Source organism: Papio anubis, chromosome 6, assembly GCF_008728515.1.
Source record: "Papio anubis isolate 15944 chromosome 6, Panubis1.0, whole genome shotgun sequence".
NCBI classification, from domain to species: Eukaryota; Metazoa; Chordata; class Mammalia; order Primates; family Cercopithecidae; genus Papio; species Papio anubis.
Window position 1 is genome coordinate 120461519 of NC_044981.1, and position 26012 is coordinate 120487530.

The window sequence follows — 26012 nt, forward strand, 5'->3', positions numbered from 1 at the left end:
TACATCTTTATAAACAAGGTAAATCTACCACACTTTAACGGTCCAATCTATAGATCAATGCCATTCGTTGCTAAGTAATTTGCATTTTTGCCTAAATTAAAATACTCCAAACAAATCTCTAAATAGAGAAGGCTATCCAGAAAGTGTGATTAAACAGACTTCTGAAAGAACATAACATTTGGAGAGACACAGAAAAAGACAGAAAGACATGTTACCTACATTACCTATGAGGAACAGCATAAGCAAAGAATGAGTGAAACCTTAATCATGAGAAATAGTGTTGACAGAAATGCGTAGGCCAGAGTATCAACAATAGGATATCAAAGCTTACAGAAGAATGCAAACATGGTACTTCTGACACAAGTACACAGCCTATATTTTGATCTATGAAGTGAGTTGCATTTTACAATGAAAGGCTAGCTTTGATCAAAAAATAACTTTATTATTTAATCTAGCTTTATTACTAAAATCTCTCCTGTAATATGAACTATAAGAAGCTTATGTTTCCTGAGAAAGAAAAAAACACACTGTATCAACTACATGTGATATTTGTGCAGTGGTGAAAGCACAAAAAGCAAACATTTCGCCTGTTTAAACAATCACTATCCCTGTCCTCATTGCACCCCCTTTGCTTTTTTGTGGAAGAACTAAAAACTGCAAATTAGTACATACTATTCTTTTCAGCTATCTTAAGGATTTCCCTTTGATAAAAGTGCATCCTGGACCTTTATATGAGAGAAAATAAATCATTCTTAAAGTGAGTAAGAAGGGAAACATTTGCTATTATTTATACATTAAAAACATTATTTTGTTTTTTATTAGGCAACTATGAACTTTTTTTTTTTTTTACCGTTTCAAATATAATAGAAAAAAATCTGGGGCTAAAAGGAGATTTCAACATCTCAAACCAATTTTAAGGGGAAATATACTATCAGAAAAGTAGGTTTTGAGAGGATTTGAATTCCTTGGAGGAAGGAACACAGAAGGCAGGTGGCCAAAACATGAAGTCAAAAAAACTTGGATTCAAATCCTGGTTCTGTCATTACCGGGTATGTTTGTTTTCTTAGAATAACTGCTTAGTCTCTTGAGAGTTTGTGAATTAAAGACAGTAACATATAATATAGTTGTGCGAGAATAAGTGTGGAAATTAGCTATGATAATCATTTGACTGGTAAGGCTACAAGAGTGTATAAAATATGTTTGGATCTCATTCTATAAAAGTTTTAAGTTTTTAGTTTTATTCTTCCCACTAAGGAACAAAAGAGAAAACAAGAGGCTCATGCTGGAGTTAACTGGATCAAATTGAACTGTTTATGACAGAAAACTTTCTAATGGAAAACCACCTAATATTTATCTTTATGTCATGACTATTCTAGCCAGGAGATACATTGTGTATTAGTTTGAACATATAAGACTACCAATACTGTATCGTTTTTGTTACACAAAACTAGCAATTTCATATGGATCAATCTACTATAGCCTCCTACTAAAAGTGTTTTCTCTTTCGTATACTCATAGAGTTTGCCTATATATAAAATATACATTGATATGCCTATGCCACAACTCTGCCTGGAGATATACTGTCTAAACCAAAACTTTTTGGACAGTCTTTCTATAAGGTTAATATCCTACCCCCAGTTGTGATACTTCTCTTGATTTGCATAATAATTTTAAGTGATCATTAACTTGCCATTAAATACCTTGTCTCTCCTTGGCACAGAAACAGGAAGGAAGAGGAAAAAAAAGAGGGAAAGGAGGCTAATTTGCTGAACACTGATTTTGTGATAGGCCTACTACTAGTCCATTTTTATAGTTTTTCCCTTTTAATAATTAAAATAACCACGAGAAGTATGATTAATTTCATATTCGAAAGAGGAAAAATTAAGGTCATGAGAAGTTAAGTATCAGCTGAGTTTATGCTTTAGCACGGGGTAGAAACAAATAACCAGTATGATTTGCCTCCTAAATGCATTTTATTTCCTCTTGGCTCCTCTATAGAATGCTTGTGTCTGGGACTCTTGATCGGATTTAAACCTTCAAGTATAATTTGAACAGTATTCATCTGAGACAAAGAGATCTAAGTAGCTGGTTTCACTTACATTATTCTACACTGGAAATAACGAATATTTCTAAACATAACAAAATACTTAATAGTGTTCCAAGAAATTTTACTTCCAAAATAAATGCAAATAGGTTTGTCTAATAATGTCATCACATGGGCCATAAAATATTGAAATGTCAGGGTAAAATATGCTGAATGAAGACACAAAAAGAGATCAGTGCTAAAATTATCATTTCATCAATAATCTTAAAGAAAATGTTACCAATATTTTTGCAGATAATATAAACTTGAAAGTTTAAAATAGGAGGAAAGACACTAATCATACTTGATGTTACGATGGTCAAAATAGAAAACTTGCATATAATGTAATTCACGTAAAATAACTTACAAGGTTTGGGTAAAATAAGGCTGACAAATGAAAGTCAATAAAGTAACAGTGTGTTGCATAATAGGAACAGTAGAAATCAGGGCTCAAAGGATGACTATCATTCCATTCATTAAGTATTTTAAAGCATTTATATAGTTTAGACCATAAGTCACCTGGGATAAAAGTAAATTTTTAAGAAAAGTTTCTGAAAAAATTAAATTAAATGTAAAATTTAAATTATAGTTGCAAGTTATCCTACTTGGAGATAAAGGTGACACTTTGTCAACAATGCAATTAAAGGGAAGAGTAACTGAAATTTTGTCAAAGTGTCTTTACTGACCCTGACTTAACTACTGAGGACTAATTTTGTCAGATTTTTAAAAATAAAAACATACACATACAGCACTGATTTATTCAAAGATAGGTCTCTCTTTCCTGTTAGTTTTTTAAAGTGTCACATTTGTAAGGTTAAAAAAAAAAATAACCCAAATCCCTCCTTTCACTTGTCTTATGATTTCATTGTTACTGAGATTTTATGCCTTAAAGCCTACTCCCTATCACGGGCAGAGGCATAGTCCCAAGGGAATGAAACAAACCTAGGCATCACAGTGAGACCCTAACTGACACATCCTATAATCAACCCCACTCACCCCTGAGCCATTCTAAAACAACAGTGAGGGGAAAAGAAAGGGAAGAGAAGAAAAAGAAAAACAGCATATATATGAAAAGCATAGAAACTAATCTTATTAATAAAATATAAGGTTAATAGCAATCAATGCACATAATACTTGTCATTTCTCAAATAACTAGAACACAACTTTTATTAAAACTTTAATTAAAATAATTTAATGTTTCTTGTGGGTTCAAATGGAATTCAAGGAACTTGTCAGGTTTCACGACCATCATTATGAGGCACATATATGATAAGAAATGCAGTTCTTATTTATAAAAGGGGAATTAAATAAATCATTCAGTAATAGTTTCCTACCTGTGCTGTGAGGCACTTCTGCTGGTGTATTAGCTGGAGCGTGTGCACCCGGAGGAATCTGTATTCCAGTATAGTTGCCTGATGGCATGTTGCTTGGGTCATAAGTTGAAGATGATGATGGCTGAGTTGGCTGAGTGGGCAGAGAGGCTGCTCCAGCATCTTCATTTTCTTCAACATCTATCAGATCACATATACACAATGTTACACTAGGTATTTTGAAATACAAATGCTAAGTATTCTTATTTCACTATACACATGACAAATGGAATCTTTAAATGCAATTCTATTTAATGCAGTGGAGAAGCAGGCTCTCTATTCTTAAAACAGTATTTTTAATTTTTTTATTTTCTTAAAAAATGTAAACGCACCTGACAATATGATTATCACTTCTTTCAGGTTAATATTTTCTAATTCTATAAAATCTCTGCATATAGTGTGTGTGCATGTGTATATATATGTTTATATATATATACACAAACATATATATATATAAACAAATATATATGTGTATATATATATTTTTGAGACGGAGTCTTGCTCTGTTGCCCAGGCTGGAGTGCAGTGGCATGATCTGAGCTCACTGTAAGCTCCACCTCCTGGGTTCACACCATTCTCCTGCCTCAGGCTCCTAAGTAGCTGGGACTACAGGGGCCCACCACCACACCCAGCTATTTTTTTTTTTTTTTTTTGTATTTTTAGTAAAGACGGGCTTTCACCGTGTTAGCCAGGATGGTCTCGATCTCTGGACCTCGTGATCTGCTTGCCTTGGCCTCCCAAAGTGCTGGGATTAAAGGTGTGAGCCACCGCACCTGACCTATATTTTTCTTTAAAATAAACTTTCTTTAAACTTATGAAGACTCAAGGATATTTCTGGTAAAACATGTCACATTTATGCTATCCAATAAGAACTCCATTTTCTGACAGCTGACTTTTACTTAAGATTTACTGTGTAGTAGCTACTAAATGATTGTGAGTTGTTCAATGCATTTAGCTAATAAACAAAAACAGGAATAAAATTTTGCATTTAGCTATGTAGAAAGAAATGAGATATTTCATTTTGAAAAGTCCTGAAATGTAAACTTTTAAAATATACTGTGTCATGAGCCGAATTTGAAAACTACCTTGAAAAACTGAACTTTGAGTATAAAATGACAATCAGCTACTATTGGTAATCATAATAACTTAAAATAAAAGCAAGCTAGAGCTACAGGTTCATCAAAGAGAATAGATCTTATTGTTTCCTACCACATCTTTAAATAACTTTTTTGTCTGATTATAAACAGGTTATTCAATGTAGTTAATTTCAAATACGAAAAAAAGTTAAATTTACTTACTAATCTGAGATGAGCATTTTATCAAGCAGCCTTGTGGATATATTTATACTTTACACACATTAACATGACTTTCCCCAATACTGGAGAACTCTAACATTTATACATTCTGAGAAAGAAAAAAGCTCCACAACATAAAAGCACTAGAGCACAACCAAAAGTTGGTAGAAATGAGAGTACGGGTAAGAGGAAATCTTACCAGGTAACATTTGATTTTATGTGGCTTTTCATCTGAGGGCACTCAATAGTCTACACAAAAGAAAGAGTTGCCAAGAAGTGAGCCATGAAATGTTTGTATGAATCCCAACTAAATACCTACAAGTTCCTGAATTATGCACACTCAGGTAAGACTCTAGGGGGCCCTGGAGAAAAGCAACAACTTACAGCTGAAAGTGGGGGACAAAGTTTGAGTTCTGGCAAGTCAATGGTCTGCTTGAACAAGAATCAAGACTTTGCAGAGAAAGACAACAGGCTGCAGAGGAACTTCAACATGTTATCAACAATAGAAGTTATTAAAAATTAGGGAAGAAAAGGAAAATGTAAAAAATGGAGTCTACAAAAAAGACCTCAAAATGACCCTGATACTGAAATCAGCAGAAAAGCACTTTAAAGCAACTATGATAAATTTGTTCAAGGCCATAAAGAAAAACATAGACATAACAAATGAAAGAGAAAAAACTAACCGGAGGGGGGGAAAATTGTAAGAGGAGAAAAAAAACAGATGGGATTAACAGAAAGGAAATGGCAAAAATCTAGCTATAGCAATTACATCAAATGTAAATGAACTAAACACTATTTCTCACACAGGGGCTGAGAGTCAGAATAAAAAAGTGCCTTTATGCTTTTTGCAGGAAAAGTATTTTAAAACACAAAGACCTAGATTTGTTTAAACTAAAAGGATGAAAATTGACATACCATGCGAATATCCAGTAGACAAAAGCTGGTGACTAATTTTAATAATAAACAAACAGAATCAATGACAAGGAATATTAGCTGAGATAAAAAGGACCATTTGATAATGATTAAAAAAGTCACATAAATATCAAGCTGACAAAAGCTGGAGTGGTAAACTTTAAAATGAAGACAAACAGAATTAATAACCTCGAATATCAGGAAGATATAGTGGGATGTTCCATAATAATAAAAAGGTTAGTTCATAAAAAATAACTATAAAAGTACATGTGCCTAATATAATAACAGAGTCTGAAAATAAAACAAATTGACAGAACTAGTAAAACCACTATAGTTGGAGACTTAACACAGAACATCATAACCAATAACTGCAGAATACATTCTTTTCAACTGCACATAGGACATTCACCAAGACAGATCATATGCTGGGCCATAAAATAAATCTTGGTAAACTACAAAATACCGAAATCTTTTATAGTATGTTCTCTGACTAAAATGGAACTGAATTAGAAATCAGTTAAGATATCTAGAAACACCTCCAACATTCTGAAATTAATATATTTATAAATAATCCATTACTCAAAGAAGAAATCACAAAGAAAACTGTAATTATGGTGAACTGAGTGATACCAAAATTTGCAGAATGTCACTAAAAACCAATGCTTAGAGGGAAACTGATAGATTTAAATTCTTCTATCAGAAAAGAAAGATTTAAAGATCAAAGATCCACATTTCCTCCCTAAGAAGCTAAATAAAACAAAAGCAAATTAAACTCCAAGTGTGGTGCAGGAAAAAATAAAAGGAATAGAAAAGAAAAAAGAAAAAAATTTACTAAGTACTTGTTGAAATAATAAAAAAAAAATTAAAACATCTCTGTCAAGAGGTTGGGGGGAAAAAAGAGGAAACAGCTATTATGAATATGACAAATGAAGGAGGAGATATCAAATACATCCTACAGACATTAAAAGGATAGTTAAGACAATAAGAAAATATTATGCCAATAAACGGCACTACCTCAGGGAAATGAACAAACCACTTGAAGATACAAAATACCATAACTCACCCAAAAAGAGATGATCTGAATAGTCCTAAATCTATTGGGAAAATTGAATTCATGGTTAAAAACCCTCCTACAAAGAAAATGCAGGGCCTAAATGGAATAAGCAGTGAATTATATCAAACATTCAAGTAAGAAAAAATACCAATCTTATGCAAACACTTTCAGAAAACAGAAGGGATTACTTTCACCTTGTTTTATGAGGCCAGTGTAACCCTGATACCAAACCTCACAAATACTGAAATGTAGACATACAAATTCTTAATATCAGAATCAAATCCAGTCATATAATACAAGGCCTCATCATGACTAAGCTTACCAATGAGTGCAGGGTTGGTTCAACATTTGAAAAATCAATCAATGTAACTCATATTAACAGAAGAAAAAAAGTCCTATGACAATTTCAATAAGTGCATAAAAAGCACTTGACAAAATTCAATATTTATGACAAAACTTCTCAGCACCCTAGAAATAAAGAAAATTTCTCAGTATTGCATAGGGCAAAAAACCAAACAAAACAATGGACATATTTATTGCCCCTGGCACAATAGGCAGGAAAAAGAAATGAGGATTGGAAAGGAAGAAGCAAAACTGTCTCTCCTTGCAGATGACATAATTATCTACATACAAACTCTCAATGAATTTACAAAGTAATTATCAGAATCAACAGGTAAATTTAGCAAGGTTGCAAGATAAAAGATTATACAAAAATCAATTGTAATTTATATTAGAAGCAAATGACTGGAAAACTAAATTATAAAATTAATTTCATTTACAAGAGAATGAAAGGACACAAAATACTTGAATTTAACGAAAGAAGTACAAAACCTCTACTCCAAAAAATCTAAAATACCGCTGAAAGAAATTACAGAAAGCTTAAATAAATGGAAAGATATATTATGTTCATGTACTGAAAGATAATTAATTCTCCCTAAGTTTAATACTAATCATAATCCCAGTAGGCATTTTTTCTAAAAAAGAGAAATTGAAAATCTAATTCTAAAATTTATGTGGACACTCAAAGGACAGAATAGTTAAGATGAAGGAAAAAGAAAAGACTGAGTTACTCAGCAGATGGGTCAGAGTAATACACCCAAATGAGGAACGTGTGGACTCCAAAATCCAAATAGGCCCACTAGGTACCAGACCTCTATTCTTGGTTGTAGGAGTGGCTAGATAGAACAATATCACCTTAGTATGAATATCTTGACATGCTCCATATTACCAGAACTTTAGAAATTTCACTGAGGTTCCTGAATTTTAGTCAAATTGATTTCCCATTCTCTGAGAAGCAAATGTCTTACCACTAAGTCCAGATTAGTTGCTCACTAGGTCCAATCAGCATAATATCATCAATATAATGGACCAGTGTAATATCTTGTGGAAGGGTAAGAAGGCTATTAAGATCCCTGCAAACTAAATTGTGACATAGAGCTGGAGAGTTGATACACCCCAGAGGTAGGACAGTGAAGGTGTACTGGGGCCATGCCAGCTGAAAGCAAACTGCTTCTAGTGAACCTTATGGACAGCTATGAAGAAAAAGGCCAGATCAACAGCTGCATACTGGGTCCCAAAGAATGTTAATTTGCTCAAGTAATGAAACCACAACTGGTGTAGAAGCTGCAACAGGAGTCACATAAAGGAACATAATAAAAAATAATGGGTAATGAATTATAATCACTGAATATAAATTCATGAGCCCATATTGATGTAAATAATTAAATGAATAAACACACACATTTATTTATGTATAGACTGGAAAGTCCATCCTCATGGTAGAGTGCCAACTAATTAAAACAAAAAGAATGATAAATCATCAACCCACGGGGTGAAGTTGCATAAAAAATATAGGATATTTACGTAATATCAAAGTATCTTCCTGAAATTAAATAGCAAAGGGAAAAAATAACTTTAATGGGGAATAACTCAGAAGACACCACATTACCCAAGTGATCACTTAACATCACCAATATTGCACCAAAATCGTATACTTCTAATGTAAGGCAGGGAGGACAAAACCTTATTTTGGGCTATTCTGCAAAAAATGCATAGGGTTAAACTAATTATGAGGCAACACCAGACAAACAAATTGAGGAACAGTTAACAAGTAATTGTACTTTTCAAAAACATCAAGGCAAAGAAACACCGGAAATCCTGAGGAGCTACTCCAGATTAAGGACACTAAAGAGATATTGCACCCAGAGGCGACGTATGATCTGTTTGCATGAGGAAGAAAACTACAAAGGGTATTACTGAGTCAACTGCTGAAATCTGAATACAGATGGAGATCAGTTGATACACTGAATAAATACTATACTTCTCAATTTTGATAAGTACACTGTAGTAAAAAGAATGCCACTATTCTTAGGAAACACAGAAGTATTCAGGAGTAAAAGAGCATATCTCTAATTTACTAACAAAGACTTCTATATATATAATATGGAAAATAAATAAATATATATATAGAAAATAAATACAGATATAGAAAAAAAAATATATATATATATATATATATGTCTTGTGAAGCCATAAGTCATTTCTAAGGAGATACAGCTAAAAATCATGACATTAACACCAGATTATGATATCAAGTTGTATTTTAAAATTTTACACACACACACACACACACACACAATCTATCTATAAAATAACCTCATGTCTTGCGTATGTGTGGTAGGGGGAGTGGGGAGAGACAAAAGGGGACAAGGGGTGAGAAAGAGAGAGAGACTATGAATCAATGAGAGAATGTTTAATTCGGGATCAAAGGCATATCGGAATTCTTTATATCATTCTGGCAACTTTCCAGTAAATTTGACATTGTATCAAAACAAATTTACCACATAAAATGAGTGGTTTCAATGATCTATTGTTCTTTTTTTATCATTAATTCTACAGATGCTCACCAACATATGATGGTGTTACATCCCAATAAACCCACTGTAAGTCAAAAATCTAAGTAAAAAATGCATTTAAAATACCTAACCTACTGAAGATCATAGCTTAGCCTGGCCTACATGAAACATGCTCAGAGCACTTACATTAGTGCAAAATCATCTAACACAAAGCCTTTATGTAATTTAATAAATATTGTACTGAAAGTGAAAAATGATGACTTTGTAAGGGTTCTCGAAGTACAGTTTCTATTGAATGGATATTGTTTTGCTATCTTCTTAAAGGTGAAAAAGTATACGTTAAACGATAAGTTGAAGCCGGTTTGTAATATCTATTAAAATGTCATGGTGATGTGGTATTCAGCTAGAACTTAATACACAGTACTGTCTTCAAAAGTATATACTCTTGTTCTTTATCTAAGTTAACTAAAGTACAATATCTATTATTTTATACTGGTTTTACTAGAAATTCAATTCCAGAACAATAGAAAATTAGGTTTTTGTGAAATATACTACCTTTTACACTTAAGACTATGATGCAAGAGTTAATCCTAAAACACAACAGAATATAATTCTACACTCAGAAAAAGAAAACAAATCAAAGTCTTAAGCGTTTTCTCACACAAATTCAGATTTAATGACAGTATATCTTGTAGATATATAGGCTATCTTTGAGAAGATATTATTAGATGTTATGACATTAAGCCCTGATTATGACACCAGGTTATGTTTTAAGTTAATGAGTTGAAAAAGTATGCAGTGAACATATTCTTCTTTATATTGCAGAGGATTTATTATTAATATTCTATAGCTTACAATTTTCTACTATCCAGAAACTCCATCAAATCTGTATGAAAATAACAGAAATGACAACTTCCATTTAAGCTGACTTTTGGAAAACAAAAACTATCTACATTTAATAATCTATTTGGTATTATTAATAGTAAGGGCCTACAATAACCATTTCAGAACAAAACAGATCAACGTGATAATCAAAATGCACATTTCCTACTTTCAAAGGCAAAATGTTAAAGAGTTTTTAAAGAAGTCACTGATATTGAAAGAAAGCCAAAAAAACCCCAAACTGACAATTTATTAGGTATTTCAATATACCTAAAATGAAACATCTAAAATAGTCCTGAAAAGTAAAACGGCTAGTTGGTTTCACAAAAAAATGTCTAGGGTGAATTTAAAGACCAGATAATTCCACTGTTCCAAAGCATAGAAAAAGACCAGAAACATTCTGATTATATTTATGAAGTAAGCATAACATCATAACATTGATACCAAAAAGGAAAACTGTAGACCATTTTTAGTTATAAATGTCAATGTAAAAATCCTAAATGATATAGTAGTGAAATGAACCTATCAGTATAATAAAAAAAAAATAAAAAAAAATACATATCATCACCAAGTGGGGTTTATTACACAATGTAAAGTTGGTTCAATAATAGGCAATATTTCAATATAATTCATTATAATACTAGATCTAAACAGATTAATCAGATTGGGGTTAGCCAACTATGGCCAGTGGGCTGGTGGCCTGTTATTGTAAATAAAACTTTACTGGAACACAACTACACTCATTTTTTTACATATTATCTATGGCTCCTTCTGTACTATAACAGCAGAGCTAAACAGTTGCAACGAAGACAGTATCATTCATAAACTGAAAATATTTATTATCTGATCCTTTAAGAAAGTTTACTGATGCCTGCAATGGATAATTATCTTCACATATGCCTAAAAGTGTGTAGCAAAATGCAAGGATCGTTTGGAATTTTCTCAGTTCCAAGAACAGTGGTCATTCTCTTTATAACCATCTATTTACTACGTCTAATACATAAAAAACAAGTAAGTGAAAAAAGGTTTCCCTTTTCTATTATACATTAACTGAAAGGCCAAGTAAAATAATAAGACCTTTATTTTTTCATCATTAAAATTTGTAACACACACTATGTGATGGTAAACTTTTCCTGTACATATTAAGTTTAAAAAAAACCACAGCCAGGTGCAGAACAGCATGTATATTACCAGTTGTATGAAAAACGGGAGCATATATGTTTCTACTCGGTAGTAAACTCATAAAGAATGATCTCTGTAAAGATACACAAAAAACCTAAAAACAATGCTTACTTGAGTTTTGGTAGGATCTGGGAAGATAGGAGATGTGGTAGACAGGAGAAATGCACTTCATATTTTTTATATACTCTATGATTTTTTTCGAACCATGTGAATGTATTACTAACTCCCCAAATAACCTACACAACTCAAAGAGATTTACAAAAACTTATACAGTATTCTTTGCAGTTTTAAAACATTTTATAAATTATAAATGGATTGCCTTTCCTATATAACAGGAATGAAATCTGATTAAAAGTAGGAGACAGGTAAGTCATTTTGTTGACATGGACAGGTATTACAAGTTTAACCTTTATTTCTATTTCTCACTATCCCTAAGTTTATGATTTTATACTTAACTTTCGTAGATTCTGGGCCTGATGAAAACAAAATTGTATTGTTCCCTCTAAAAACTCTGAATAATCTACTGAATAATTATGATTCTACTAAGTCCTTTTACTCAGAATAAATAAATACATACCATTATCTTCTTCAATTCCAACAGGGCCTGCTTGAGGAGTCTCCCCATTCTTTAAACAATTATGGATGTATGTTGCCTTCCATCTGGCATACTTCCTGTGTTTCACATTCTAAAAGAGAGCATTTTTATATCAACATTGGACTACAGTAAAGAAGTAAAAAGTAAACATTTATGATGATCTATATCATATTTCTGAGATAAAACCTATTTATGCAGATTACAGCTCTGAAAGAAACTGGCAACTCCCACCCTATTGCTAGAATCCACCAAGTATTTAAGGCTTGACAGAATTCATAAAAAGCTATTGTCCTCAAAACACATGCCCAGTTCTCTTTTATCATTTAACATTTCAGAAAGGATATGCAAGGTAAAAACAGGAGTGTCCTTCCAGCAAAATTTGTATCTCTTCTGCACAGGGGAGAAACAGGCTAAAGTAGAATTCTAAGACTAAATATAAAAATAACAATAGATTGAATTATTTTCACTAAAGACAAAAAAAAGACCTGTACAAATCAAGAAAAAAAAAATTAAGATGATGTAGTGGTTAAAGCAAATGCTAGATTGATAGGTAAACCTGACTTTTTAACTAGTCACGTGCTAGTTAACAGCTCTGAACCTCAGTCACACTGATTCTAAAAAGGGAAAAATAATACCTGATTGGGTTATAAGAAGAACTGAAAAGATCATGAAAAACATGTTAGTTGCCTCTTCTATGCCTTAAAACTAATTTTACATGATATGCTAATGTTACAGGATATAAGATTAAAATTTGCTTTAAAAAATATAAAAACCTCTTAGAATTTTGGATGTGCTAGTGATTTTTAGTTTATATTTTCAACTGACCTTTATAGTGGTATCATTATAACTCGGGAACTCGTCAGAGATGCAGAATCTTCAAGCCCACCCCAGATCTACTGAACCTGATCTACAAGTGCCAGTCTGCACCTGCACTACAAGAACCCCAGGTGCACATTATAGTTTGAGAGCAAAATATGCACATTAGAGTTTGAGAGCGAATGTGGTTTTACTATCTGAAAACAGGCATGGTGGCTCACATCTGTAATCCCAGTACTTTGGGAAGCTGAGGCAGGCAGATCACGAGGTCAGGAGTTTGAGACCAGCCTGGCCAACATAGTGAAACCCTGTCTCTACCGAAAATACAAAAATTAGCTGGGTGCGGTGGCAAGCGCCTGTAATCGCAGCTACTCGGGAGGCTGAGGCAGGAGAATCACTTGAACCCGGGAGGCAGAGGTTGTGGTGAGCCAAGACCATGCCACAGCACTTCAGCCTAGGCAACAGAGCAAGAGTCTGTCTCCAAAAAAAAAAAAAAGAAGAAGAAGAAAAAAAAAAAAGAAATAGAGAGCTAGGCGCAGTGACTCATGCCTGTAATCCGAGCACTCTGGGAGGCCAAGGAGGGTGGATGGCCTGAGCTCAGGAGTTGGAGATCAGCCTGGCCAAAATGGTGAAACCCCATCTCTACAAAAAATACAAAAAATTAGCCGGGCATGGTGGCAGGCACCTGTAATCCCAGCTACTCAAGAGGCTGAGGCACGAGAGTCATGTGAACCCAGGAGGCAGACGTTGCAGTGAGTCAAGACTGTGCCACTGCACCAGCCCGGCTCCGGACCTCCCCCTGGCCAAAAAAAAAAAAAGAAATAGAGTAACCTTCTGCAAAGATCCATTAGGTCATTGATGAGTACAAATGCAGCATGTGGTCCAGATACTTAGTTGAGTATTCTATAATGTGAGTCTCTAGATACTACTAGAGGTAGCTTCTGTACAGAAAACTAAAAAAATTAACCCCTAAATTACTGAATTTGTATCATATTTCCTTCTTATCAAACACTCCTCTTACATATTCAATTAAAAAATCTATACATGGATTCTGATTTTCTTCCAGGTGTGACATTTTGCTCCACTTCACAAATGAGCTTTCCAACAGAAGTATCCACATTTAAAGTCTTCACTTCTTTACCATTCAGTTCGCTCTGGGGCTGGGGAGGGTGTATTTCTTTTCTGTTTACTTCATATTCTCCAGTAACACAAAAGGTTAGGGAATCTGAATATGCCTGTGTCTTTTACTGGTAGGGAGCCCACGTATGTCAGCCTGTACCTCACTTAAGTTGTCAGTTCATTTGAGGAACTGATCTTGCTAATATCAACTGCCTAGTCCACTCTAGAAAATCCAAGGCACACTTTTTAGGTATCATCTTACCAAACTGCTACGCTCTGTAAATATATTAAAAGCCCTGGACTATGCCAATCTTTGGGAAACATTCTCTATCTCTTGTTTTTGTGACACTCAATTCTCTTGATTTCTTTCCTATCTCCTTTGGCTCCTAATCTTCTAGCTGACCTTCAAGTAATTTTAAATACTCTGTCCTAGCAGAGAGTGCAAAATAGTGGGCGCAATCAATAATAACACATTTAGAATTTTAAATAAGAATTATGTTTTCTATATTCAAATATGGGAAAAGTTACAGAAAGCAAATTTCTAACTTCTCTTTTAAAAATGAAAGATCTGGGCCCACATTTAGTAATAATCATCTGAGCTGAATGAATACAGGCAGTTCCCTTCAGATAATGTACATTCATTCATTCTCCCTCTCCCCCATCTCAAGTTCGTACAGCATATCAGCTCCCATTTGTTATCTTACAGTGGGCTGTCTTAAGTCATTATACCACCTACCAGATTCAAACAAGCATCATGATCCTGCCATCTAGCTTATTTATTTATTTATTTTTTTACCTCTTCATATGCCTTCCTATAGCTTTAAGCACTACTGATAAATTTATTATTCTTAAATTTATGAATCTAGCCAGAATCTCCTTGGACAAATATCCAACTCACTATGTGACACCAGCACTTGGATGTCTCACATACAATTAAAATTAAAACTGTTCTTTTGATCCCCCTACCACCTTTCCTTTCCTCTGCGAACTTCACTCTCAAGTAAATGGGAGGAGTCATTTTTAACAGTTCTCCCTATGCTTTGCCTCTCTCCTCACTCCCTTACCTAATTTACCAAGAATCCAGTTGATTTTCCTTCTGAAACATACCTTGATTTGTCTTCATCTCCTCATTTTCGCTGCAATAGCCCCCTAATTTGTCCCAACTTCCATTCTTGCCCTAGCCCCTACCACATCTTCCTCATCTAATACTCCGAGTTCAGGGACCTTTCTAAAATATAAATCCACTCATATCAATCTTTTCATGTAAAACGCAAAATCAATTCTAAGTTTGCATACAAGGATCTACTCTACCTGATTCTTGATTGTCCAACCTCTTCTCAATGTCCCTATCCCATTCACTGACTACTATCCAGCTATGCATTTTGCTTCTGTTACTACACATGCCACGGCCCATACATCCTGTTTGCCTGTTGTCTTTTTTCTTCCTCACCCAGCTAACTCACTCCTACTCAGCTCATTCCTCATATGCCAGATCAAATGCCACTTCCTAAGAAAGGTTTTCCTGATGTTCCCAATCTAAGGTCAGACTCTCCAGTAATCTTACATCTTTTTTTAAAACAACATTTATCACAGTTTGTAATTATATAAGGATGCTGACAAAGTGTCTCTCCAACCCTCAAAACACACACACACACGTTAAAATATAAACTCATTAAAAGAAGAGTCTATCTGTTGTTTATACCAACCACTTGGCTTTGTGACCAGTATGTAGTAGTTGCTCAAGATGCATACACATCTCCAACGTATGACAGCTTAACTGATTCTAACTGATGTTTCTGTGGTAGTACAAGAGATCATTATTTCTGTCGTATGTAAGGGGCTATTGGATTTAGCAAGTTCTGTTACATTTATGATACAGTTAGATAGAATGACTTGAAATTTCCAGTGTTTGTTTTAGGCCTATAGAAACAGCAATAACCTGTGGTTCACCTTTTTCTTCCGTTTTCATTCTTTCAGAGCAAAAAATATATGCTAAAGCACTGACTTTTCCAGATTTTTAATTTTTCAAAATCTTGAGCAATTAGAACTGAAGGGCTACAAATGCTAGATTATTATCAGATTTGAATCTCTATGTTCACATGTCCACTTGAATTCAGTATCTGCAAAATGACATTCTTTTAAAACGTTTATTATTAACCTATGCTCCAGCAATGAAAACTAATGAAGGTAATTAACTACTCTATATTTTTAGTGGTTTAAACTTTCCCTCTTTGGGGGAAAACATAAGATATGTATAGTTAACCTCAACATACTTTTAGGCTCTGAAAAAGTTTGCTATTAATTAAGACCTTTAATTGGCAATACAGGATATATAAAGTAAGTCAATACGTTATTTCTGCCTTTAGGGAGCTAATCATCTGGCTATGGATATGAAATTAAAATACAAAGAACTATTACTATAAAAACACACTTAGTAGGAAGTATTAAACTTGTTTCCTATAGTAAGTACATGAAACAGTTCAGAGAATAAAGAAAAAACAGAATAAGGTAAAGGAAATGATGCTTTAGTTTGGCCATGCAAGATGGGTAAGTTATGAAAAAACTGAAGCGGTAACAAGATTCTGGAGAGAAGGACAAGTACAAGCAAAGGTAGAAATAAGGAAATATTTGGGGAATAAAGATAAAGAAATCAATATGCCATGGATAGAAGACACATATTAAATGCTAGTTGGATAAGATAAATCCAAGACAAGATTAAAGTATTAGACTGACATCTTTAGAACATCCTACAGGTTATAAAGCATTTCCACATATTTTCCTCTACTTGGTCCTCATCAGAACCTCGAAATTTAAGCAGGTCACATTGTACTCACACTAAGGCTTTGAGACATTATACGACTGGCTCAATGTAAATACAGTTTAATCTGGCATTCAAGGCCCTCCACATTGTGGACACTCAGTCTTATTTCCATTTCCCTCAATCAAGATTGGATTCCTGTCTTACCTGCATTCTCTTCTGTTATTCTCTTATCTAACATGGTTTCCTTTCTGCCCAGTCTCCTTTCCTCCAAGGCTAAGTGCAAATGCTTACTCTCTATGAAGCGCCCTCATTTCCACTAAGTCAACAGTTATTTATTACTTACTCACGTCAGGTACTATGCTAAGTGCTGGGGATCCATGAGATGAATGAGTCAAGCATGAGCTTTACAGTATAATGTGAAACCAGGCAATAACTGACATTCCTAAATCTGGCACATGTCTTATCTGAAGTCCCATATTTCTTCATCCTTCTTTCTTGGGATTCTATAATCCTATCATTTTAGAGACGAAGAAAGGTCATTACAAAAATAAAGTAATTTACTGAAGGTCATACTGTTTTAGTAGTAAAGTTAGCCACTCATTTGGGTCTATCTTGGTAAACTACAATTACCACACTGCAATTTGCAACTCAGATTAAAATATATGAAATAATAGAAAATAAGCCTTAAAGGTCAGCTACTTAGTGCTTATCAATGTAGAATGTACCTTTTGGTAGTTACAAAGAAAATTATTTTAAAAGTAGATGAATAAATTGCTAAGGAAAGTTTAAACTGCCTTCTTTGAGGGTCTTTAAAATTGGGCCAAATTTTTTTCTATCTGAAATAATTTAATCCTTTCTAAAGACTTAGTGGAAAAGTTGTAATGACTTTAGAAGGTTCTTTCAGTCCTAATATCTAAGTATTAGCAATGTAGAGAAGTTTAAAACAATTTGGGTTTCTGCATTAGTAAGCGAAATTTAAGAAACTAAGTTGAAAAAGGTTCATTTTAGTAAAGCAACTTAACTATTTTTTATCATACTGTTTCCAAAACATCCCTATTCCTAGAAACTGATGAATACACTATTTAGCAGAAATTTCTGGCAGTTGTAACTCCACTAATTCACTTTTCAATGTTGTTTTATTTAAAATAAAGGATGTAAAGGATGCTGGATACTAAACAATATTTTTAAAGGAAACTTTCAAGATGTATTTTTGAAATTCATTAACTCCTTTTTGCTGATTAGACATCCTTTCTAAGAAACAGGAACTGCAAAAAGAACTTTTACTTTTGTCCTTGGCCTCTAAGTTCCTGTTTTGTTACTGGATTGATGAGAATCACTGACAACTGCAAATTTTGGCCACTTAAGAATTACCATGAATTTTCATTTAATTTTTAAATCACTTGCTACACTGAAGCATGACTGGTTACAGAACAGTAACTGCAGGCTGGAGCAGGAATTTTTAAACTTAGTACCTTTAAGAATCACAAGAGTGTAATAATAAATTCCTGGCTAGAACGATGAAAAATTTGATATACATTATTCTCCATTAGCATACCAAAAAGTCACCTTGAAAGACAAAGTTTTATACTAGCTGTCTCTATCTAATTCTTCCTCTTTGATTTTATATTGAACCCATCCTAGGCAAGTTTTTACTCCCCACTACTCACTGCAACAGTTTTCGTCAAGGTTACAGATTACTTCTATATTCCTATTAGGTTGGTGTGAAAGTAATTGTGGTTTTTGCCACCTAAATTCAAGGCTTACATGCCATCTTCCTTGACCCCTATCAGCATGAACAGGTGATTATTTCCCACCCCATTCCTTGATGCCCCACTTTACACTTGCTTTCCTGGTTATCAAGACCTCCTGGTTTTCATTCTCCCTTGCTGTGCTCCTTCAGTCCTTTATACTTGTTCTTTTTCATGTCCCAGTGTCAGGAGTACCTCAGGCTTCAGCTCTTGGATTCCTTGTCTCCTCTTTCTACACTTGATGATCTCATGCAGTCTAATAAATATACCACCTTTAAATACCATGAGGTGTATTTGCTAACTTCCAAATTTATACCTTCTGTTCAGACTTCTCTAAACCTTAGGATTTTGTATAAGTATATATCCAATTCCACATTTCTCCTGTGTATTTGATAAGTTTAAAACCAACTCCTGATTTTCCCCCACAAGTCTATAAATGGCTAAAGTGGTTAAGAATGATCTTACAGTTGTCAGGTCCAACTCTTGGGAGTTATTTTTGAGTTCTCTGTATCTTTTACAGTTTGCCAATGAATCTGTTATATTTTGTCAGCTCTACATTCAAAATACATCCAGAATCCAACCACTACTCACCATGTCTTCTTCTGCAAACTCTGATCCTAGCAAGATCTTTTACCTTGATTATTTAATAATGTACTAATGAGTTTGCCTTTTCCAATCTTGTCCATTACAGAAAGGAAAAATACTTTAAAAATACAAGTCAAAATTCATCAATTCTCTGTTTGAATCCTCCCCCCCAACACCCTCATCCTCATCTCCTATCCTATCACTCCTTCTCATTCTGGATTCTGCCACATTGTTCTCCTTGTTATTTCTTGAACAAGAATAGGTAGCTTGTACCGTAGTCTCAAAAATGTAGCACTTTATCTTGCCTCTTCCTGGAACACTCCCCAAATTACATGCAAAAATGCAATACACATTAGCCTGAGAATCCACAGCTTTCATAACACTTTCAAAGTAGTCAGTGATAACAATGGGATTAATAATCTCTAACTTTGTGGCAACATCACAAATACATTTATACTCTTAGTCCCTCAACCTCCCAAGTTATTATATAAACAAGACTTCCACATAACTCCGAGAACACGAGAAGTGGTATAATGAGAAATGCTTGAAAAACACATATTAAACAAATGTATTATCAAAATGATTCAGATATTGAAATATTTATAGTCACAGATTACATGTATTTCCTGATATTTATTCAACATTTTAATCCCTTTATATTTTTCAAAGCAACTATAATTTCATCAAACAAGTTTTTAAAAAGGAGAGCAAAACTATACTCTCAAAATCAAAACTATAACTTAATATACAAATACTTAAATATAACTCCTCTATTTTTAAAATATCATAACATTGGAATATATGTTCCAAGTAAACAAAAGATTTCCAAACAAGGTATGGTCGGTAACTGTTTAACACTTAATCTACTGGGGTAAGACAAGAAACCAATGTTAATTATTTTTTGGAAAAAAAAATTATATATAGTTTTCATCAAACTTACAGGAAGTTTTAAAAATAGGACAACATACTCCCACGTCTTCTACTCAGATTCTCCAACTATTTAATTTTTGTTTTATTCATTTATTTCTATATATAAATGTATAAAAATATATATATATATAAAAATATAAAAAGTGTGTGTGTCGGGCCAGGCGCGGTGGCTCACGCCTATAATCCCAGCACTTTGGGAGGCCGAGGCGGGTGGATCATGAGGTCAGGAGATTGAGACCATCCTGGCTAACAGAGTGAAACCCCATCCCTACTAAAAACACAAAAAATTAGCTGGGTGTGGTGGGGGGCGCCTGTAGTCCCAGCTACTCAGGAGGCTAATGTAGGAGAATGGCATGAACCCGGGAGGCAGAACATTCAGTGAGCTGAGATCACGCCACTGCACTCTAGCCTGGGTGACACAGCAAGACTCCGTCTCAAAAAAAAAAAAAAAAAAAGAAAAAAAGCTTGTGTGTCTGTATCTATTTTTTTTCTGTATCATTTAAGGATAAATAGAAGACACTGTGTCCCCTTTCCCTTTCATTGCACTTTCCAAAATCTAGGACAATCTCAAAAATCAGAAAATTTAATATTTCAACAACACTACTGTCTGATCCACAGTCCTAAGAAATTTTGTCAATTGTCCCAATCATGTCCTTCGTAGTTATTTTCCCCCCAGGCCCAGATCTAATCTAAAGAGAATGATTAGTATTCCTTGAACTTATTTTTTTTGTTTGTTTTTTAAACAACACAAATTTATTATCTTACAGTTCAGTAGGTCTGCTACACATCTCATCAGAATAAAATAAAGCTTTCAGCAGTCTGTAGCCCTTCTGGAGGCTCAATAGGAGAACCACTTCCTGCTCATTCAGGTCATCATATGTTTGTAGGACTAAGGTGCCTGTTTTCTTTCATTTATTTCTTTATTTAATTTTTATTATACTTTAAGTTCTAGGGTACATGTGCACAACGTGCAGGTTTGTTACATATGTATATATGTGCCATGTTGGTGTGCTGCACCCATTAACTCATCATTTACATTAGGTATATCTCCTAACGCTATCCCTCCCACTGCCCCCACCCCCCTACAGGCCCCGGTGTGTGATGTTCCTCTTCGTGTGTCCAGGTGTTCTCATTGTTCAATTCCCACCTATGAGTGAGAACATGCAGTGTTTGGTTTTCTGTTCCAGCGATAGTTTGCTGAGAATGATGGTTTCCAGTTTCAACCATGTCCCTACAAAGGACACGAACTCATCCTTTTCTATGGCTGCATAGCATTCCATGGTGTATATGTGCCACATTTTCTTAATCCAGACTGTCACTGATGGACATTTGGGTTGATTCCAAGTCTTTGCTATTGTGAATAGTGCTGCAATAAACATACGTGTTCATGTGTCTTTATAGTAGTATGATTTATAACCCTTTAGGTATATACCCAGTAATGGGATGGCTGGGTCATATGGTACATCTAGTTCTAGATCCTTGAGGAATCGCCACACTGTCTTCCACAATGGTTAAACTAGTTTACAGTCCCACCAACAGTGTAAAAGTGTTCCTATTTCTCCACATCCTCTCCAGCACCTGTTGTTTCCTGACTTTTTAATGATCACCATTCTAACTGGTGTGAGATGGTATCTCATTGTGGTTTTGATTTGCATTTCTCTGATGGCCACGGATGATGAGCATTTTTTCATAGGTCTGTTGGATACATAAATGTCTTGAGAATTGTCTGCTCATATCCTTTGTCCACTTTTTGATGGGGTTTTTTCTTGTAAATTTGTTTGAGTTCTTTGCAGGTTCTGGATAATAGCCCTTTGTCAGATAAGTAGCTTGCAAAAGTTTTCTCCCATTTTGTAGGTTGCCCGTTCACTCTGATGGTAGTTTCCTTTGCTGTGCAGAAGCTCTGTAGTTTAATTAGATCCCATTTGTCAATTTTGGTTTTTGTTGACATGGCTTTTGATGTTTTAGACATGAAGTCCTTGCCCATGCCGATGTCCTAAGTGGTACTGCCTGGGTTTTCTTATAGGATTTTTATGGTTTTAGGTCTAACATTTAACTCTCTAATCCATCTTGAATTAATTTTTGTATAAGGTGTAAGAAAGGGATCCAGTTTCAGCTTTCTACATATGGCTAGCCAGTTTTCCTAGCACCATTTACTAAATAGGGAATTCTTTGCCCATTTCTTGTTTTTGTCAAGTTTGTCAAAGATCAGATGGTTGTAGATGTGTGGTATTATTTCTGAGGGCTCTGTTCTGTTCCACAGGTCTACATCTCTGTTTTGGTACCACGCTGTTTTGGTTACTATAGCCTTGTAGTACAGTTTGAAATCAGGTAGCGTGATGCCTCCAGTTTTATTCTTTTGGCTTAGGACTGTCTTGGCAATGCGGGCTCTTTTTTCGTTCCATATGAACTTTAAAGCAGTTTTTTTTCCCCAATTCTGTGAAGAAAGGCATTGGTAGCTTAATGAGGGTGGCATTGAATCTATAAATTACCTTGGGTGGTATGGCCATTTTCACGATATTGATTCTTCGTATCCATGAGCATGGTATGTTCTGCCATTTGTTTGTGTCCTCTTTTATTTCGTTGAGCAGTGGTTTGTAGTCCTCCTTGAAGAGGTCCTGCACATCCCTTGTAAGTTGTATTCCTAGGTATTTTATTCTCTTTGAAGCAATTGTGAATGGGAGTTCACTCATGATTTGGCTGTTTATCTGTTACTGGTGTGTAAGAATGTTTGTGATTTTTCCACATTGATTTTGTATCCTGAGACTTTACTGAAGTTGCTTATCAGCTCAGGGAGATTTTGGGCTGAGACGATGGGGTTTTCTAAATATACAACCATGTCATCTGCCAACAGGGACAATTTGACTTCCTCTTTTCCTAACTGAATACCCCTCATTTCTTTCTCCTGTCTGATTGCCCTGGCCAGAACTTCCAACACTATGCTGAATAGGAGTGCTGAGAGAGGGCATTCCTGTCTTGTGCCAGTTTTCAAAGGGAATGCGTCCAGTTTTTGCCCATTCAGTATGATATTGGCTGTGGGTTTGTCATAAATAGCTCTTATTATTTTGAGATATGTTCCATCAATACCTAATTTATTGAGAGTTTTTAGCATGAAGGGCTGCTGAATTTTGTCAAAGGCCTTTTCTGCATCTATTGAGATAATCATGTGGTTTTTGTCTTTTGTTCTGTTTATATGCTGGATTATGTTTATTGATTTGTGTTACTTTGAACCAGCTTTACATTGCAGGGATGAAGCCCACTTGATCATGGTGGATAAGCTTTTTGATGTGCTGCTGGATTCAGTTTGCCAGTACTTTATTGAGGATTTCTGCATCCACGTTCATCGGGAATATTGGTCTAAAATTCTCTTTTTTTGTTGTGTCTCTGCCAGGCTTTGGTATCAGGATGATTTTGGCCTCATAAAATGAGTTAGGGACGATTCCCTCTTTTTCTATTGATTGGAATAGTTTCAGAAGGAATGGTATCAGCTCCTCCTTGTACCTCTGGTAGAATTTGTCTGTGAATCTGTCTGGTCCTGGACTATTTTTGGTTGGTAGGCTAATAATTATTGCCTCAATTTCAGAGCCTGTTATTGGTCTATTCAGGGATTCAACTTCTTCCTGGTTTGGTCTTGGCAGAGCATATGTGTCCAAGAATTTATCCATTTCTTCTAGGTTTTCTTGTTTATTTGCATAGAGTTGTTTATAGTATTCTCTGATGGTAGTCTGTATTTCTGTGGGGTCAGTGGTGGTATCCCTTTTATCATTTTTTATTGCATCTATCTGATGCTTCTCTCTTTTCTTTTTTATTTGTCTTGCTAGTGGTCTACAAATTTTGTTGATCTTTTCAGAAAACTGGCTCCTGGATTCACTGATTTTTTTGAAGGGTTTTTTGTGTCTCTATCTCCTTCAATTCTGTTCTGATCTTAGTTATTTCTTGCCTTCTGCTAGGTTTTGAATGTGTTTGCTCTTGCCTCTCTAGTTCTTTTAATTGTCATGTTAGGGTTTCAATTTTAGATCTTTCCTGCTTTCTCTTGAGGGCATTTAGTGCTATAAATTTCCCTCTACACACTGCTTTAAATGTGTCCCAGAGATTCTGGTATGTTGTATCTTTGTTCTCATTGGTTTCAAAGAACATCTTTATTTCTGCCTTCATTTCATTATATACCCAGTAGTCATTCAGGAGCAGGTTGTTGAGTTTCCATGTAGTTGGACGGTTGTGACAGAGTTTCTTAGTCCTGAGTTCTAGTTTGATTGCCCTGTGGTCTGAGAGACAGTTTGTTATCATTTCTGTTCTTTTACATTTGCTGAGGAGTGCTTTACTTCCAACTATGTGGTCAATTTTGGAATAAGTGCAATGTGGTGCTGAGAAGAATGTATATTCTGTTGATTTGGGGTGGAGAGTTTTGTAGATGTCTATTAGGTCCCCTTGGTGCAGAGCTGAGTTCAATTCCTGGGTATCCTTGTTAACTTCCTGTCTTGTTGATCTGTCTAATGGTGACAGTGGGGTGTTAAAGTCTCCCATTAGTATTGTGTGGGAGTTTAAGTCTCTTTGTAAGTCTTTAAGGACTTGCTTTATGAATCTGGGTGCTCCTGTATTGGGTGCATATATATTTAGGATATATCATTAGCTCTTCTTGTTGAATTGATCCTTTTACCATTATGTAATGGCCTTCTTTGTCTCTTTTGATCTTTGTTGGTTTAAAGTCTGTTTTATCAGAGACTAGGATTGCAACTCTTGCCTTTTTTTTGTTTTCCATTTGCTTGGTAGATCTTCCTCCATCACTTTATTTTGAGCCTATGTGAGTCTCTGCACGTGAGATGGGTCTCCTGAATAAAGCACACTGATTGGTCTTGACTCTTTATCCAATTTGCCAGTCTGTGTCTTCTAATTGAGCATTTAACCCATTTACATATAAGGTTAACATTGTTATGTGCGAATCTGATCCTGTCATTATGATGTTAGCTGGTTATTTTGCTTGTTAGTTGATGCAGTTTCTTCCTAGCATCAATGGTCTTTACATTTTGGCATGTTTTTGCAGTGGCTGATAGCAGTTGTTCCTTTCCATGTTTAGTGCTTCCTTCAGGAGCTCTTGCAGGGCAGGCCTGGTGGTGACAAAATCTCTCAGCATTTGCTTGTCTGTAAAGGATTTTATTTCTCCTTCACTCACGAAACTTAGTTTGGCTCTATATGAAATTCTGGTTTGAAAATTCTTTTCTTTAAGAGTGCTGAATCTCTTCTGGCTTGTAGAGTTTCTGCAGAGAGATCTGCTGTTAGACTGATGGGCTTCCCTTTGTGGGTAACCCGACCTTTCTCTCTGGCTGCCCTTAGCCTTTTTCCCTTCGTTTCAACTTTGGTGAATCTGACAATTATGTGTCTTGGAATTGCTCTTCTCAAGAAGTATCTTTGTGGCATTCTCTGTATTTCCTGAATTTGAATGTTGGCCTGCCTTTCTAGGTTGGGAAAGTTCTCCTGGATAATATCCTGCAGAGTGTTTTCCAGCTTGGTTCCACTCTCGCCATCACTTTCAGGTACACCAATCAGACGTAGATTCGATCTTTTCACACAGTCCGATATTTCTTGGAGGCTTTGTTCATTTATTTTTACTCTTTTTTCTCTAAACTTCTCTTGCTTCATTTCATTCATTTGATCTTCAATCACTGACACTCTTTCTTCCAGTTGATCGAATTGGTTACTGGAGCTCGTGCATTTGTCACGTAGTTCTCGTACCATGGTTTTCAGCTCTATCAGGTCATTTAAGGACTTCTCTCTACATTGGTTATTCTAGTTAGCCATTCGTCTAATCTTTTTTTAAGGTTTTTAGCTTC

The 26012-nt window shown here is 34.9% G+C and overlaps 1 protein-coding gene across 1 annotated transcript in view; it reads right to left on the reverse strand.

Moving 5' to 3' along the window:
- The window catches only part of VTA1 (vesicle trafficking 1), a 79327-nt gene that overhangs the window by 18386 nt on the left and 34929 nt on the right, over positions 1–26012 (reverse strand). Inside the window, exons 5-6 of the mRNA XM_003919600.5 lie at positions 12211–12319; positions 3418–3594 (exon numbers count right to left, since the gene is read on the reverse strand). Of these exons, the coding sequence (XP_003919649.2) occupies positions 3418–3594; positions 12211–12319 (286 nt within the window). The remainder of the gene's footprint in view (positions 1–3417; positions 3595–12210; positions 12320–26012) is intronic.